Source organism: Pleurodeles waltl, chromosome 3_1, assembly GCF_031143425.1.
Source record: "Pleurodeles waltl isolate 20211129_DDA chromosome 3_1, aPleWal1.hap1.20221129, whole genome shotgun sequence".
In the NCBI taxonomy this organism is placed as follows: domain Eukaryota; kingdom Metazoa; phylum Chordata; class Amphibia; order Caudata; family Salamandridae; genus Pleurodeles; species Pleurodeles waltl.
In genome coordinates, this window is record NC_090440.1 from 1,341,839,006 (window position 1) to 1,341,853,349 (window position 14,344).

At 48.4% G+C, this 14,344-nt stretch overlaps 1 protein-coding gene across 2 annotated transcripts in view; it reads left to right on the forward strand.

Annotated features, from left to right (window-relative positions):
• The window catches only part of KMT2A (lysine methyltransferase 2A), a 1,244,888-nt gene that overhangs the window by 1,072,188 nt on the left and 158,356 nt on the right, over nt 1–14,344 (forward strand). For both annotated transcript variants that reach the window (XM_069224744.1, XM_069224745.1), the window contains exon 28: nt 12,709–12,783. In XM_069224744.1, coding sequence (XP_069080845.1) covers nt 12,709–12,783 — 75 coding nt within the window. The remainder of the gene's footprint in view (nt 1–12,708; nt 12,784–14,344) is intronic.

Sequence of the window (14,344 nt, forward strand, 5' to 3'; positions counted from 1 at the left end):
GCACATAGGGCATTGGGGCACCAGGGGTTCACCATGGGCTGCAGCATGTATTGTACCACACATGGGAGCCCATGCTAAATGTGTCTGCAGGCCTGCCATTGCAGCCTGCGTGAAAAGGTGCATGCGTCCTTTCACCACAAGTCACCCCCATGGTAGGCCCTCCTAGTCCAGAGGGCAGGGTGGAGGTCCCTGTGTGTGAGGGCACCCCCTGCATGGGCAGAGGTGCCCCTGTGAAATCCAGTTTGATTGCACTGGACTTAGTAAGTTCAGGGAGACCATTTTACCCATGTACGGGACATAGGCCACTCACTACCTATGTCCTGCTACATAATGGTAACTCCGAACGTGAGCATGTTTTGTATCAAACCTGTCAGAAACATACCCCAATGCTGTTACCTGTATTGGTTCTATGATTCCATGACTCTGGGGGCTCCCAGTATTGCTCCTTCCAGTCTTCTGGGGTTTTCCAGGCAGCCTGCGCCGCTGCTACCCCTCAGTCAGGTTTCTGCCCTCCTGCTGCTTGACCAGCTCAGGCAGAGGAAGGCAGAACAAAGGATTTCCTGTGGCAGAGAGAGGTAACTCCCTCTCCCTTGTAAATAGGTATTACAATGCTTTGGGAGGGGTAGCCTCCCCAAGCCACTGGTTTGCTTTGAAGGGCACATTTTGTGCCCTCCTTCATAAACCTTGTATGGTCCCTGCTCTGGTTTGAAACTGGACAAAGGAAAGGGGAGTGACCACTCCCTTCTCCATCACCACCCCAGGGTGGTACCCAGAACTCCTCCAGTTGGCTACTTGATTCTGACGCCTTGAAACCAAGATGTGCAGAGGCCTCTGGGAGCATCTGAGTGGCAAGGTCAGGCAGGTAACGTCACCTACCCCTCCTGATAGGTGGTCACCCTACTAGGTGACCAAAGCCCCTTTTAGGGACTCCTTTGAGGGTGGGTCCCCAGATTTGACATGCAAGATTCCTCCAGGACTTATCTGCATCCTTTACTTCATCTTCTGGCCACTGGAACCGCAACTGGACTCTTCAGGAACCGACAAGTTGCAACTCTGACTATGACTTGGCTTTGCAATATTGTTTGTCCAGCTCCTTCCAGCAACTGCAACATTTCCCCAGCTTTGCATCCTCAGAGTTCGGTGAGACTTCAGCCTGCACCAAGAAGCAAGAAGAAATCTTCCTTGGAGTGAAGGAGTCACTCCCCTGCATCTGCAGGCACCAACTGGAACTATAACCGACTGCGTGGAGCTGCTCTCCCCTGGAACCACGTGGATCCTGCATCACAAGTGGTGGTTTGGAGTGGTCCCCTTGGTCCTCTCTACCAGCGTTTTAACTTGGGAGACGGTAAGCCCCTGCCTCTCCTTACAGGACAGTACTTGTGTGCACCGCAACTCTTGCAGCTACTAAGGCTTGTTTGCTCCTGCTCCAAGGGATCTTCAGGCTCCGTGTAGCCCCGGCCCGCAGCACTCCGTCCTGCCAAGCAAAGTCTCCTCTGCTGCTCCAGCGATGTGGGATTTCTCTTCAGGAGTGCTGACAGGGCCTCACTGCGACTTACTGTGCCTGCTGCCACTGGGGTTGGTGTGGGGGCTGCAACTGCTTCCCTTGGCCCTCCCGACTGCTGAGGATCACCTCAGAATACTCTCCCTGGGTCGAGTCCTCTGGGCCTTGCTGGTTCTCTTCAGCCTTGCAACTTTTCTTTTGCTCCTCTTGCATTTTCCAAGGCTTGTTGGTGGTTCTCCTGCACCACTAATATCTGCAAACCGACAACCAGCGTGGGACACGATCTTCACCGCTCCAAGGACACCTCTCTAGCTCTCGGGCTCCACAGCTGGTCGTCTTCTCGCCTCGTCAACCTGGTACTGCATCCACAGAAAGGTGAGTAGTGGCTCCTGTCCCCATGCAACACTCCATCGTGGACTGGACTCTGTCTCCTTCTTTTGAAGGTCCTCTTCTAACGGAATTAACCTTTGGTTTCTTCTTGTCTGGTCCTGTTCTTGTATCATCCTTTTTCAAAGTACATCTTTTAGTCCTTGGGAAGACCAGGTCCTTACCTCTGCTCCCCTACTCTCTGTGAGTCACTCTGGTACTCACCTGTTGGGGTTCCTAGTTCCTCCAGCTCCCCTCTAACAACCCACATCCTTGGGTGGGGGACTGTATCTTACATTGCCCTTTCTTAGTGTATTGGTTGGCCCTCCCGGGGACCTTTGCTATTTTTACTGAACATTGCCAATGCTTGTTGTTTCTATGCTATTTACTGATTGCTATTGTGTACATAATTAGTGTGTGCTTACCTCCAGGTGGGGAACTGCCTATAAGTATTCTAGTGTTGTGTTATTATAATAAAGTACCTTTAATTTTGTAACGCTGAGTGGTTCTTTCATGTGTGATAAGTTGCTGTGTGACTAAAGCGGTATTGCATAAGCTTTGCGTGTCTCTTAGATAAGTGTTGGCTGCTCATCCACAGCTACCTCAAGTGAGCCTTGGCTTCCTAGACACTGCCTACACTTCACTAATAGGGCATCCCTGGACCTGGTATAAGGTGACAACACCTTAGGTGTCCACTACAACACACCAGGACAGCTTCCTACATTGGTGGTGCAACGGTGGGATAAGACACTTGCAGTTGCCTTACCACTTTTGTCAGTGGTGACGTCCCACAGGAAAGCCCACTACTAGTTGTTAGGAATACACTGCACTTAGTGATCAGGATCACCAGTCTCTTAGTTTGGGTAAGTTGGGGGTCTAGCATAGCCCTTTTTTCAAACTCGCAGAGAGTCTATTTTCTTAGAGTAATCAGGTACACCCACACCACTCTAGCAAGATGTCTTCAGTGGAAAACACAACTCAGGTCCCAGAATCTCACCATGAGAGCTGTACTTTGCAAGAGTTGAGGCAAATGTGTGCTTCTAGGAAGCATATCACAGGGAGAAATCCCAACAAGAGTCAACTTCTGGGGTTACTACTCCAGGCTGACCAAGAAAACTCAGACAGCCAGGGGGAGGAAGAAGTAGAGACTGACACACTAATCCTAGACAGGATAGATTTAGGCTGCACTGAGGAGGGTTAAGAGGAATGTAGGGGTACACCACAGCCCTCTTAGGAGCACTGCAGGTAGTAAAAAGGAAGGGGGGGTCACTCAAGTAGGCCCACTTTTGCTCCGAGAGGATTGGTTCAGAGAATCCCCAGGAGGAGGGACAGGGCCTCTCCCATCAACACCCATGTCTTATTAGTATCTGGTAGGACCCACTGCTCCAACTCTGGGGAAGATTCTGTCAATAGGAAACTCGGATGAGATTGCAGCAGCAGATAGCCCTAGATAGGGAGGCCTTAGCAGTGGAGAGGGAGAGGAAGGATTTGGGGCTAGCTCCCCATGGTAGAAGCAATATCAACTTCTGGGACTCCAAGGTCGAGGAAGACTCCCACTTCTCTAGGAACCTGAGCAATATAGTCCCACCTTACAAGGAGGGAGATGACATCCACAAGTGGCTCACTGCTTTAGAGAGGACCTGTTGAGTACAAAGGGACAATCAGAGACAGTGGGCAGCAATCTTGTAGCTTTCCTTCTCGGACAAGGCAGAGAAATACTCCTCACTGTCAGAGAAGAAGATGCAGATGATTACCAAGCACTTACGAGTACACTCTTAGATGGATTTGGGCTAACCACTGAACAATATAGGATCAAGTTCTGAAAGACTAAAAAGGAGTGTCCCCCTCCTCCTCCTCCTCCCCCCCCCCCCCCTCCCCCCCAACCAGGGCATGTATAATCTAATTCTGAGAGAGCACATTATTAATCATTGCATTTGTGATCAGCTGCATCAGTACCTGTTGGATTCTGATCTGACCTCTCCCCAAGAGTTGGAAAAGAAGGCAGACAAATGGGTCCACATGAGGGTGGGCAGGAAAGCTCTTACAGAGGGTGACCACAAAAAGAAAGATTCAGGTAAGAATCAGGGCAAGGGTGGGGAGAAAAACAAAGAAAAGATTCTTAATCAGGCCCACAACACTCTTCTAGGGGTGGGTCTAAGTCCTTTTGCTCTTCCCACAAGAAACCTTGGTGCTACATCTGTAGAAAACAAGGCCATACGGCAGGTGACCACACCTGTCCTAAAAAGAGCACAAAGTCTCCTACTACTACCACTCCTACCCTTAGTGCTCCTAGCAGTAGCACTGATAGTGGTAATAATAGTAGTCAGTCCAAAAGTGTAGCTGGGCTCACCTTGGGGGACTATAGTGGCCTCTGAGTTAGTCAGAAGACCACTGAGGCTGTGTTGGTCTCTGAGGGTGGCATTGACCGTGCCACCATAGCTGCTTCTCCTCTTAAAATAGGTAAGTAAAGGCAGCATCCTTTAATAAATGATGTTGAGGCTGAGGCCTACAAGGACACAGGTGCCAGTGTCTTTATGGTGACTGAAAAACTGGTGTCACCTGAATAACACCTACTTGGTCACACGTGCCAAGTGCCTGATACTCATAGCAACACTGTGTGACATCCCAGGGCAGTTGTTGACTTTAGCTGGGGGGGTAAGTGGTTACCTACCCTAAAAGGGTTGTAGTATCCTCTGATCTTCCTGTAGAGTGTATGCTAGGTAATAACTTGGAGAATTCACCTTGGGCTGAAGTGGAGTTGGAGGGCCATGAAGCAGTGCCGGGCATCCCAGGGTATATTTTTGCCCTGACCAGAGTACAGGTGTAGGAAGTTGGCTCTGTATGTACTATCTCAAAGTAAGAGATAGTGTGCACAGAGTCCAAGGGTTCCCTTTAGAGGTAAGATAGTGGCAAAATTAGATAATTCTAATGCTCTATTTTGTGGTAGTGTGGTCAAGCAGTAGGCTTATCAGAGGGTAGTGTTAAGCATTTGTTGTACACACATAGGCAATAAATGAGGAACACACACTCAGACTTAACTCCAGGCCAATAGTTTGTTTATAGAAAAATATATTTTCTTAATTTATTTTTAGAACCACAAGTTTAAGATTTGAAATAAATACATAAAATGCAAGGTACTCCACACAGGTAAGTTAGAAACTTTGAATTAGAGCAATAGTATATACAGTTTTTGTTAAAATGGCAATAAGTTATTTTAAAAGTAGACACAGAGCAAAAATCAACAGTTCCTGGGGAGGTAAGTAAGACACTTACTTACAAGTCTCAGTTCCTGGGCATAGGCAGCCCACCGTTGGGGGTTCAAGGCAACTCCAAAGTTACCACACCAGCAGCTCAGGGACGGTCAGGTGCAGAGGTCAAAGAGGTACCCAAAACACACAGGTGCCTGTGGAGAACAGGGGTGCTCCGGTTCCGGCCTGCCAGTAGGTAAGTACCCGCATCCTTGGGGGGGCAGACCAGGGGGGTTTTGTAGAGCACGGGGGGGACACAAGTGGGCATACAAAACACAACCTCGGTGGCACAAGGGCAACCGGGTGCAGTGTGCAAAGCAGGTGTCTGGTTTTGAATAGGAATCAATGGAGGGACCCGGAGGTCACTCTGGCGGTGCAGGCAGGGCACAGGATGGCTTCTCGGGCCAGCCACCAACTGGGCTAGCCAGAGGGTCGCCTGGTGGTCACTCCTGCACTGCGGTTCGGATTGGTATTAAGGGGGGATCTCTAAGATCCCCCGGGTTCATTTTTACAATAAATTTCACACTGGCATCAGTATGCATTTATTGTGCTGAGAAGTTTGATACCAAAGTTCCCCGATTTCAGTATAGCCATTATGGAACTGTGGAGTTTGTTTGACAAACTCCCAGACCATTTACTCTTATGGCTACCCTGCACTTACAATGTCTATGGTTTTGCTTAGACACTGTAGGGACATAGTGCTCATGCACTTATGTCCTCACCTGTGGTGTAGTGCACCTGCCTTAGGGCTGTAAGGCCTGCTAGAGGGGTGACTTACCTATGCCACAGGCAGTGTGAGGTTGGCATGGCACTCTGAGGGGAGTGCCATATCGACTTAGTCATTTTCTCCCCACCAGCACACACAAGGTATGAGGCAGTGTGCATGTGCTGAGTGAGGGGTTCCCAGGGTGGCATAAGACATGCTGCAGCCCTTAGAGACTTTCCCTGGCATCAGGGACCTTGGTACCGGGGGTACCACTTACAAGGGACTTATCTGAGTGCCAGGGCTGTGCCAATTGTGGAAGCAAAGGTACAGTTTAGGGAAAAAACTCTGGTGCTGGGGCCTGGTTAGCAGGGTCCCAGCGCACTTTCACTCATAATTTGGCATCAGCAAAAGGCAAAAAGGTCAGGAAGTAACAATTCAAAGGAGGCATTTCCTTACAATAGGTCAAAAAGCAATGGGAACAGGGAGCCAGGGAGGCTTGAACAATGACACAGGAGGCTCCTAAAAAGAAAGGCAGGCAGGGTAAAAACTTTCTTCCTGCTCAGACTTCCAGTGATGATTGTACTGTTGCAGGAGAGGAATCTACTCCTTGGGTGGAACCTACACCAGAGGAGGTCAAGGCTAACACAGCTGAGCTCTTGAGTGCCGCGGGGGCACACTAAGGAGTAACTCAGTTTGGAACAACAAACCTGTCCCGCACTGGAAAGTTTAAGGTAGCAAGCTGCAGCGCAAGAGGCACAAGAGACTGGTCATCCCTCTGAAATTTAGGGAGTTCCTGTTAACGTTGTCAAATGACATACCCCTTGCAGGCCACTTGGTGCAAAGCAAGACTTGGGACAGGTTTGTTCCTCTCTTTCACTAGCCTCACATGTCTGAAGGCATCATGGAGTTTTGTCACTCCTTTGAGACCTATCAAGCCACTGGCAAGACAGGTGGCACTCATACGGCCCCCTTAATTCCACTACCAGTGATTGAGGTACCCTTTGAGAGGGTTGAGGTGGATATAGTTTGCCCCTGGACACTCCTACAGCTTTGAAAACATATTTATACTGATGGTGTGAACCATGCCACCAGGCATCCAGAGGCCATTCCTCCTAGGACCACTACAGCCCCTGCAGTGGCCACAGCCCTCATGGGAATCTTCTCCAGGGTGGGTTTTCCTAAAGCAGTGGTATCAGACAGGTGCAAATTTCATTTCTGCGTACCTTAAAGCCATGTGGAAGGAGTGTGGTGTCACTTTTAAATTCACCACTCCTTACCATCCTCAACCAAATGGGTTAGTTGAAAGGCTCAACAAAACCCTCAAAGGCATGATAATGGGACCCTCAGAAAAACTCACAGAGTTGGGATGTCCATTACCTTGCCTCCTCATTGCCATCAGGGAGGTTTCTCAAAAGGGAGTGGGCTACAGCCAATAGGAACTTTTGTTTGGACACCTTGTTGGGGGTCCTCTTGCTCTTGTGAAGGAAGGCTGGGAGCAACGCTCTCAAGCCTCCTAAGCAGGACATTGTGGATTATGTATTGGGCCTCAGATCTAGAATGGACAAGTACATGAAGAGGACATCAAAGAATAACTTCAGAAGCAGTGGCATGACTAGAAGGCTGTACTGACTGTTTGTCAGCCAGGACAGGTGGTGTGGTGCCTGGAGCCTGTGGCTCCCAGGGCACTCCAAGACAAGCGGAGTGGCCCACACACTATTTAGAGAGAAAAGTGGAGGTCACCTACCTGGTTGACCCAGCACTCCTAGAAGCCCCCACAGGGTGCTACTTGTAAATTGCCTGAAACCCTATTATGATAGGGCTGACATGGTTTTGTGCATGGCAAATGATGAAGGTCAGGAAGAAGAGAGTGACCCTCTCCCTGACTTCTTCTCTCTCAATAATGTAGATGGCTCAGTGGTAGGGGTTGTACTTGCTGACTGCTTCTCTGAGCAACAAAAGGAAGATTGCAGAAATCTCCTAGGTCAGTTATCTGAACTGTTCTCCTTGACTCTGTCAAACCACATAGTGTGAACACACCATTGACAGAGGTGACAGCCTGCCTGTCAAAAGTAAAATATACAGGCAGCTTAATCATGTGAGGGAATGCATCAAAGCTCAGTTGCAAAAGATGCTAGACCTAGGAGTTATTGAGCCTTCAGACATCCCTTGGACTAGTCATGTAGCCCTTGTACCAAATCACCACGCTCAAACTGGCAGGAGAGAGATGAGGTTCTGTGTAGACTACAAAGACCTCAGTACTGTATCAAAAACTGATGCTCATCCTATCCCTAGGGCAGATGAGCTAATAGTTACACTGGCTCATGCCAAGTATCTTAGCACCTTAGATCTGACTGCTGGCTACTGGTAGATCAAGCTACCAGAGGATGCCAAACCCAGAATAGCATTCTCCTCTCCCAGCGGCACTATCACTTCACAGTGATGCCATTTGAACTAAAGAATGCCCCTGACACATTCCAAAGGTTGGTGAACAAAGTTCTCCAAGGCCTTGAAAGCTTCAGTGCAGCTTACCTAGGCAATATAGCTGTCTTTAGCTCCACTTGGGAGGATCACCTGGTCCACCATGGGAATGTACTCAAGGCTCTGCAAAAAAAGGCCTCACTATCTAGGCATCAAAGAGCCAGATAGGGCAGAGAAAAGTGGTTAATCTGGGCCACCTGGTAAGTGGAGGCCAGATCCAACCACTCACGGGCAAAATCCAGACCATCCCGGATTGGACTGCCCCTACAACTGAGACACAAGTCAGAGCCTTCCTAGGCCTGACATGGTACCATAGGAGGTTCATTAAGAATTATGCCTCCATTGTAGCCCCTTTAGATGACCTCACACCCAAAAGGATGCCCAAGAACGTTTTATGGACAGCTAGCTGCCAAAAAGCTTTTGATGACCTGAAACAGGCCAGGTGCTCTGCTCCTATACCAAGAAGCCCTGATTGCTCCAAGCAATGTATTGTACAGACAGATGCTTCTGCGGTAGGGATAGGGGCAGTGCTATCTCAGCTAAATGATGAGGGCCAGGACCAACCTGTAGATTTCTTAAGCAGAAGGGTGACCGCCAGAGAAAGCGTTGGTCAGCCAAAGGGAGGGAGGCTTTTGCTGTGGTCTAGGGGTCTTAAGGAAGCTGAGGCCATACTTGTTTGGCCCTCGCTTCTTGTTCGGACAGACCCCAAGCCCCTCTTATGGCTTAAGCAAATGAAAGGTGAGAATCTGAAATTGTTGAGGTGGTCCAAATCCCTACAGGGAATGGAGTATACAGTGGAATATAGACCTGGGAATAACCACTCCAATTCAGTCAGCTAGTTTCAGTTAGACAATAAAGACTCAACTGGGAAAGGCTAGTCTTATTGTCCTTCTTTGGGGAGGTGGAGTTGTGTAGGAAAGTACCCTCTTTTTCGCATGGTTACCTTCACTTTTTGCCTGCTGTTAGTATGCTTAGACTGTTTTCACTGGGATCATCCTAACCAGGACCCCAGAGATTGTGCTGTCTCCCTCTAAATTTGGTTGCCTAGGACTTTGCATGCCCACAATTGGCATACTGATGCCCCTTATAAGTCCCTGGTATACGGTACTTAGGTACCCAGGGCATTGGGGCAACAGGGGTTCCCCGTGGGCTGCAGCATGTATTGTGCCACCCATGAGAGCCCATGCAAAATGTGTCTGCAAGCCTCCCAATGCAGCATGCGTAAAAAGGTGCATGCACCCTTTCACTACAGGTCTCTGCAAAAGGTCACTGTAAGTCACCCCTGTGGGACGCCCTCGTAGCCCAGAGTGCAGGTCCATTGTACTGGACATAGTGTGTGCGGGGAAGCCATTTTACCCGTGAACTGGGCAACTGTGTCCAGCTACATAATAGTAACTCCAAACCTGGGCATTTTTGGTATCAAACATGTCAGAATCATAGCCCAATACTGTTGCTAGTGTTTTTGTATGATTCCATGCACTCTGGTGGCTCCTTAGAGGACCCCCACTATTGCTTCTACTAGTCTTCCGGGGACTTCTGGGCAGCCTATGATGCTGCCACCCCTCGGACAGGTTTCTGCCCTCCTGCTGCTTGACCAGTTCAGGCAGGGGAAGGCAGAACAAATAACTTCCTGTGGGTGAGGGAGGTACCACCCGATCCCTTGGAAATAGATGTTATAAGGGTTGGGAGGGGTAGCCTCCCCAAGCCGCCGATTCGCTTTGAAGGGCACATTTGGTGCCCTACTTGCATAAACCTGTTTACACCAGTCCAGGGACCCCGGGTCCCTGCTCTGGTGCGAAACTGGACAAAGGAAAGGGGAGTGACCACTCCCCTGTCCATTACCTCCCCACACCAGGGGTGGTGCCCAGAGCTCCTCCAGTTGGCCACTTGATTCTGCCATATTGATTCCAAGCTGTGCAGTGGCCCCTAGGAGCATCTGAGTTGCCAGGTCAGGCATGTGACGACACAGATCCCTCCTGATTGGTGATCACTTTAGTGGGTGACCAAACCCCCTATTAGGGCTATTTAAGGACTCCTTTGAGGGTGTGCTCCAGATTCGACTTGCTAGATTCCACCAGGACTCCTCTGGATCGTTTACTACATCTTCTAGCCACTGGAACTGTAACTGAACTCTTCAGGAACCGATAAGCTTCAACTCCGGTGATGACTTATTTTTGCAACATTGTTTCTCCAGCTTCTTCCAGCAGCTGCAAAGTTTCCCCGCTGTGCATCTTCTGAGGTGGCGAGACTTCAGCCTGCACCAAGAAGCAACAAGGAATCTCCCTTGGAGTGAAGGAGTCCCTCCCCTGCATCTGCAGGCACCAACTGCAATGATGACTGGCAGCATGGATCTGGTCTTCCTGGAACCGTGTGGATCCTGAATTACAGGTGGTGGTCTGGACTGGTCCCCTTGGTCCTCTCTACCAGCTGTTCAACTTGGGAGACAGTAAGCCCTTGCCTCTTCTTTCAGGACTGTACTCCTGTGCACTGTGACTCTTGTAGCTACCAAAGCTTGTTTGCCCTTGCTCTAAGGGATCTTCAGGCTCCATGTAGCCGCAGTCCCCACCTCTCTGTTCTGCCAAGCACAGTCTCCTATCTGCTGCTGCAGTGACGTGGAACTCCTACAGGTCTGCTGACTGGGCTTCACTGTGACACACTGTGCCTGCTGTCAGTGGGTTGCCTGTGGGGGCTGCAACTGCTTCTTTTGGATCTCCTGACTGCTGAGGGTCACTTTGGACTCCCCTCCCTGGGTTGAGTCCCCTGGGCCTTTCTGGTCCTCTTCAGCCTTACAACTATTCTTTTGCTCCTCTTGCATTTGCCAAGGCTTGTTGGTGGTTCTCCTGCACAACTAACCATCTGTGACCCGACAACTGGCATGGGACACCATCTGCACCACTCCAAGGACTCTTCTTCAGTTCCTAGGCTCCACAGCTGGTCTTCTCCCCTTGTTGACCTGGTTCTGCGTCTATAGAAGGGTGGGTAGTGGCTCCTGCCCCCACTAGACACTCCATCGTGGACTATACTCTGTCCCTTTCTTTTGCAGGTTCTCTTCTACTGAAATCCACCGTTATTGTCTTCTTGTCAGGTCCTGTTCTTGTATCATCCTTTTTCCAAGTCCTCCTGTTAGTCCTTGGGAAGACGAGGTACATACCTCTGCTCTCCTGGTCACTGTGGGTCACTCTGGTACTCACCTCTTGCGGTTCCTAGTTCCTCCAGCTCCCCTCCAACAACTTCAAATCCTTGGGTTCGGGACGGTATCTTGCATTCCACTTTCTTAGTTTATGGTTTGGCCCTCCCCTGAGGCCCTTGCTATTTTTACTGAGTATTGCCAATGCTTGTTGTTTCTATGCTATTTACTGATTGTTATTGTGTATAATCAGTGTGTACTTCCCTCCAGTCAGGGGGAACTGCCTATAAGTAATCTAATTTTGTGTTACTATAATAAAGTACCTTTATTTTTGTAACCCTGTGTGGGTTTTTCATTGGTGATAACTTGCTGTGTGACTATAGTGGTATTGCATAAGCTTTGCATGTCTCCTATTTAAGTCTTGGCTGCTCATCCACAGCTATCTCTAGAGAGCCCTGGCTTCCTAGACACTGCCTACACTTCATTAATACAGGATCCCTGGACCTGGTATAAGGTGTCAATACCATAGGTGTCCACCACACACCGGGCCAGCTTCCTACACATCGAACTCATCTTAATTGTGCAGTCCTTCCTTATTACAGCTTGCAAGAGCAAAGATAAAGAAATGTAATATGACCCTAGCCCGGGCCATATGCTTCTTTGCACTAAGCAGTGTGTGTGAAATGTGCCACCTATCCTATTTTTAAGACATAGCTGGGATGTGCTTTTGAGAAAAGCCAGAGCACCAAAGTGTAGGAAGCTGGCCTGGTGTGTGGTGAGCGCCTAATTCTCAGCCTGCCTTTGCACGTAATCTGATGTAATTTGTGATGTGCTTACGCTCAGTAGTTTTTTGGTTGTTGAGCAGGTTTGCTGTCACTGAAGCTGTACTTCTCTTGCGGCCATGGACTTTGATATTTTAGAGGGATATTAGAAGTTGCAGAATCTAATTACCTCTAAATTATTCTTCCTAACATTTAAGTAAAGCAAAGACAAAAAAAGAAAATGTTATTTGATAGGCAAGGTTTTTTTTCTTTTTTAAAGCATTATGGAATCCTGTACGTAGACAGAGATTTATTATTCACCAAGTCTGCAAAGATTTCCGTCATGGAAAAGTAACTTTACATGTAACGTTAATTAACTTTATTGTGCTCGAACTATGCTGAAATGGAGTGGAAAATTCAAGTTTATGATGTACTTAATAGATGTTAAAAAGGGGTGGGTGTACGGTGACCAGTTTTGACAATACAATCAAGTTGATGTCTCAGTCTGTGTGTTTTTTTAGGGCGGCTGTGGCGCAGGCTGATATGCCGTACTCAGCAGAGGCACTGCCCCTGAAGGAGAAGGTCACCTTTACAGGGTAAGCACAACAGTGCATGGTCTAGGGGTTTGCAGGACATGAACCTTTCAGGAGGGAGAACTAGATTTCTGAAGCTAACACTAGTATATTTCTGAAGGAAACACCATTGCTAGATCTCTTAAACACCAGTCAAAAGAGAGTTAAAACCCACCATGTGTAGATCTGGCCCTGTCCTTCACAGCATTAAAAGGGCCTTCATTTGTGTTGAGATGATCGGGCAGGAATGCTAACTGAATTAAGATTATCTGATTGAATTTGCATGTCACAAATGTTGAAAAATTATGTATCTTTTTCAGTGAGCTCTTGACATCATGTACCTAGATGAGAAGTGTTTTTCAGCTTCTAGGTTTAGATGAAATGGGGCATTGTTGAAGAAGCAACAAAGTATGGTGCAAAAGTGTAGCCTTACTTCAGAGACCCTTCAGTCACATTGAAGGTATTCTGAGTAGCAATGGACATTAAGGAGACAAGTGCATTCATATATTGGTGAAGTACATAGTTTTGGCTTAAATGTGCTTATGTATACAAACATGAGATAACACAAGTACACAGACTGACATGTCATTCTGTAAGCTACTGCATATCAACGCGTGCTTGTAGATAAAAAATAAAAAAAAGAGGCACAAACATAAAAGGCTCAGGAAGATACATGATGCAGAAATTCGAGATATAAATAGTTTGTGCACATTTCTTAGTTCCTATGTTTACAATGGTCACCACAATAAAGCCATGTTCTTGGTTTTATCTGATAGAGACTTCTAGCTGCAGATTCCTTACCTTTGAATTTACCAGGTGTCAGACTGGAATCTTTTGCTTAAGCAGTACCCCTCTGTGCACAGTCAGGTGGCTTCATTCGGTTCCACATAACGTTGTGGGTGCCGGATATGACATCATGGTCACCTATATAGGTGCCACCAAGGCGCGTGGGTTCCAGTTCTTTACTTTCCACGCCAGTTAGCGCTGATCTGGAGAGAGCTACCCTGCTCTATCTTTTTTTGCATGTTTTTTTCTGCATTTTTATAGAAGATTTTTCAGTGTGTGTCGAGATTATCATCCAGAAAGGTTACGTTTATGCGATGTGGCGCCTGTCACTGCGCCATGTCAGTTACAGCCCCTCACCTTGTCTGCCTTTGGTGTCTCAAGCGCGACCACAATTCAAAGTTTTGCTCGGACTTTTGGACCATGGTGCTGAAGATTTTGAGGGAGTAGTCGCTAAAGCTGCTTTTGGCCCGGCAGTCAACACTGCAAAACGCGACTGGTTGGAGGTTCAGGAGCCCCAAGTCCTCTTCCTCCCTCTCAAGGACCTCAGGGCACTCGACGAAGAGGTACAAAAAGAAGTCGTCCAAGCAGACTTCGACTTCACCTCATCTGTCGGACGACTCAATGAGTGAGCAACGTCAGTGTTCCAGGCACCGGTTCCAATGAGTTGTTGCGAGGTCCGACTCCGCACTTCCTTCTATTTCCGGGAGCCAGTGCAACCGCCACTCAAGGCAGAGACTTTCACTATGCGCCATGTAAGACAACCCCTTCAGGTCCCACAGGTTTGGAGGAGGTCCCATCA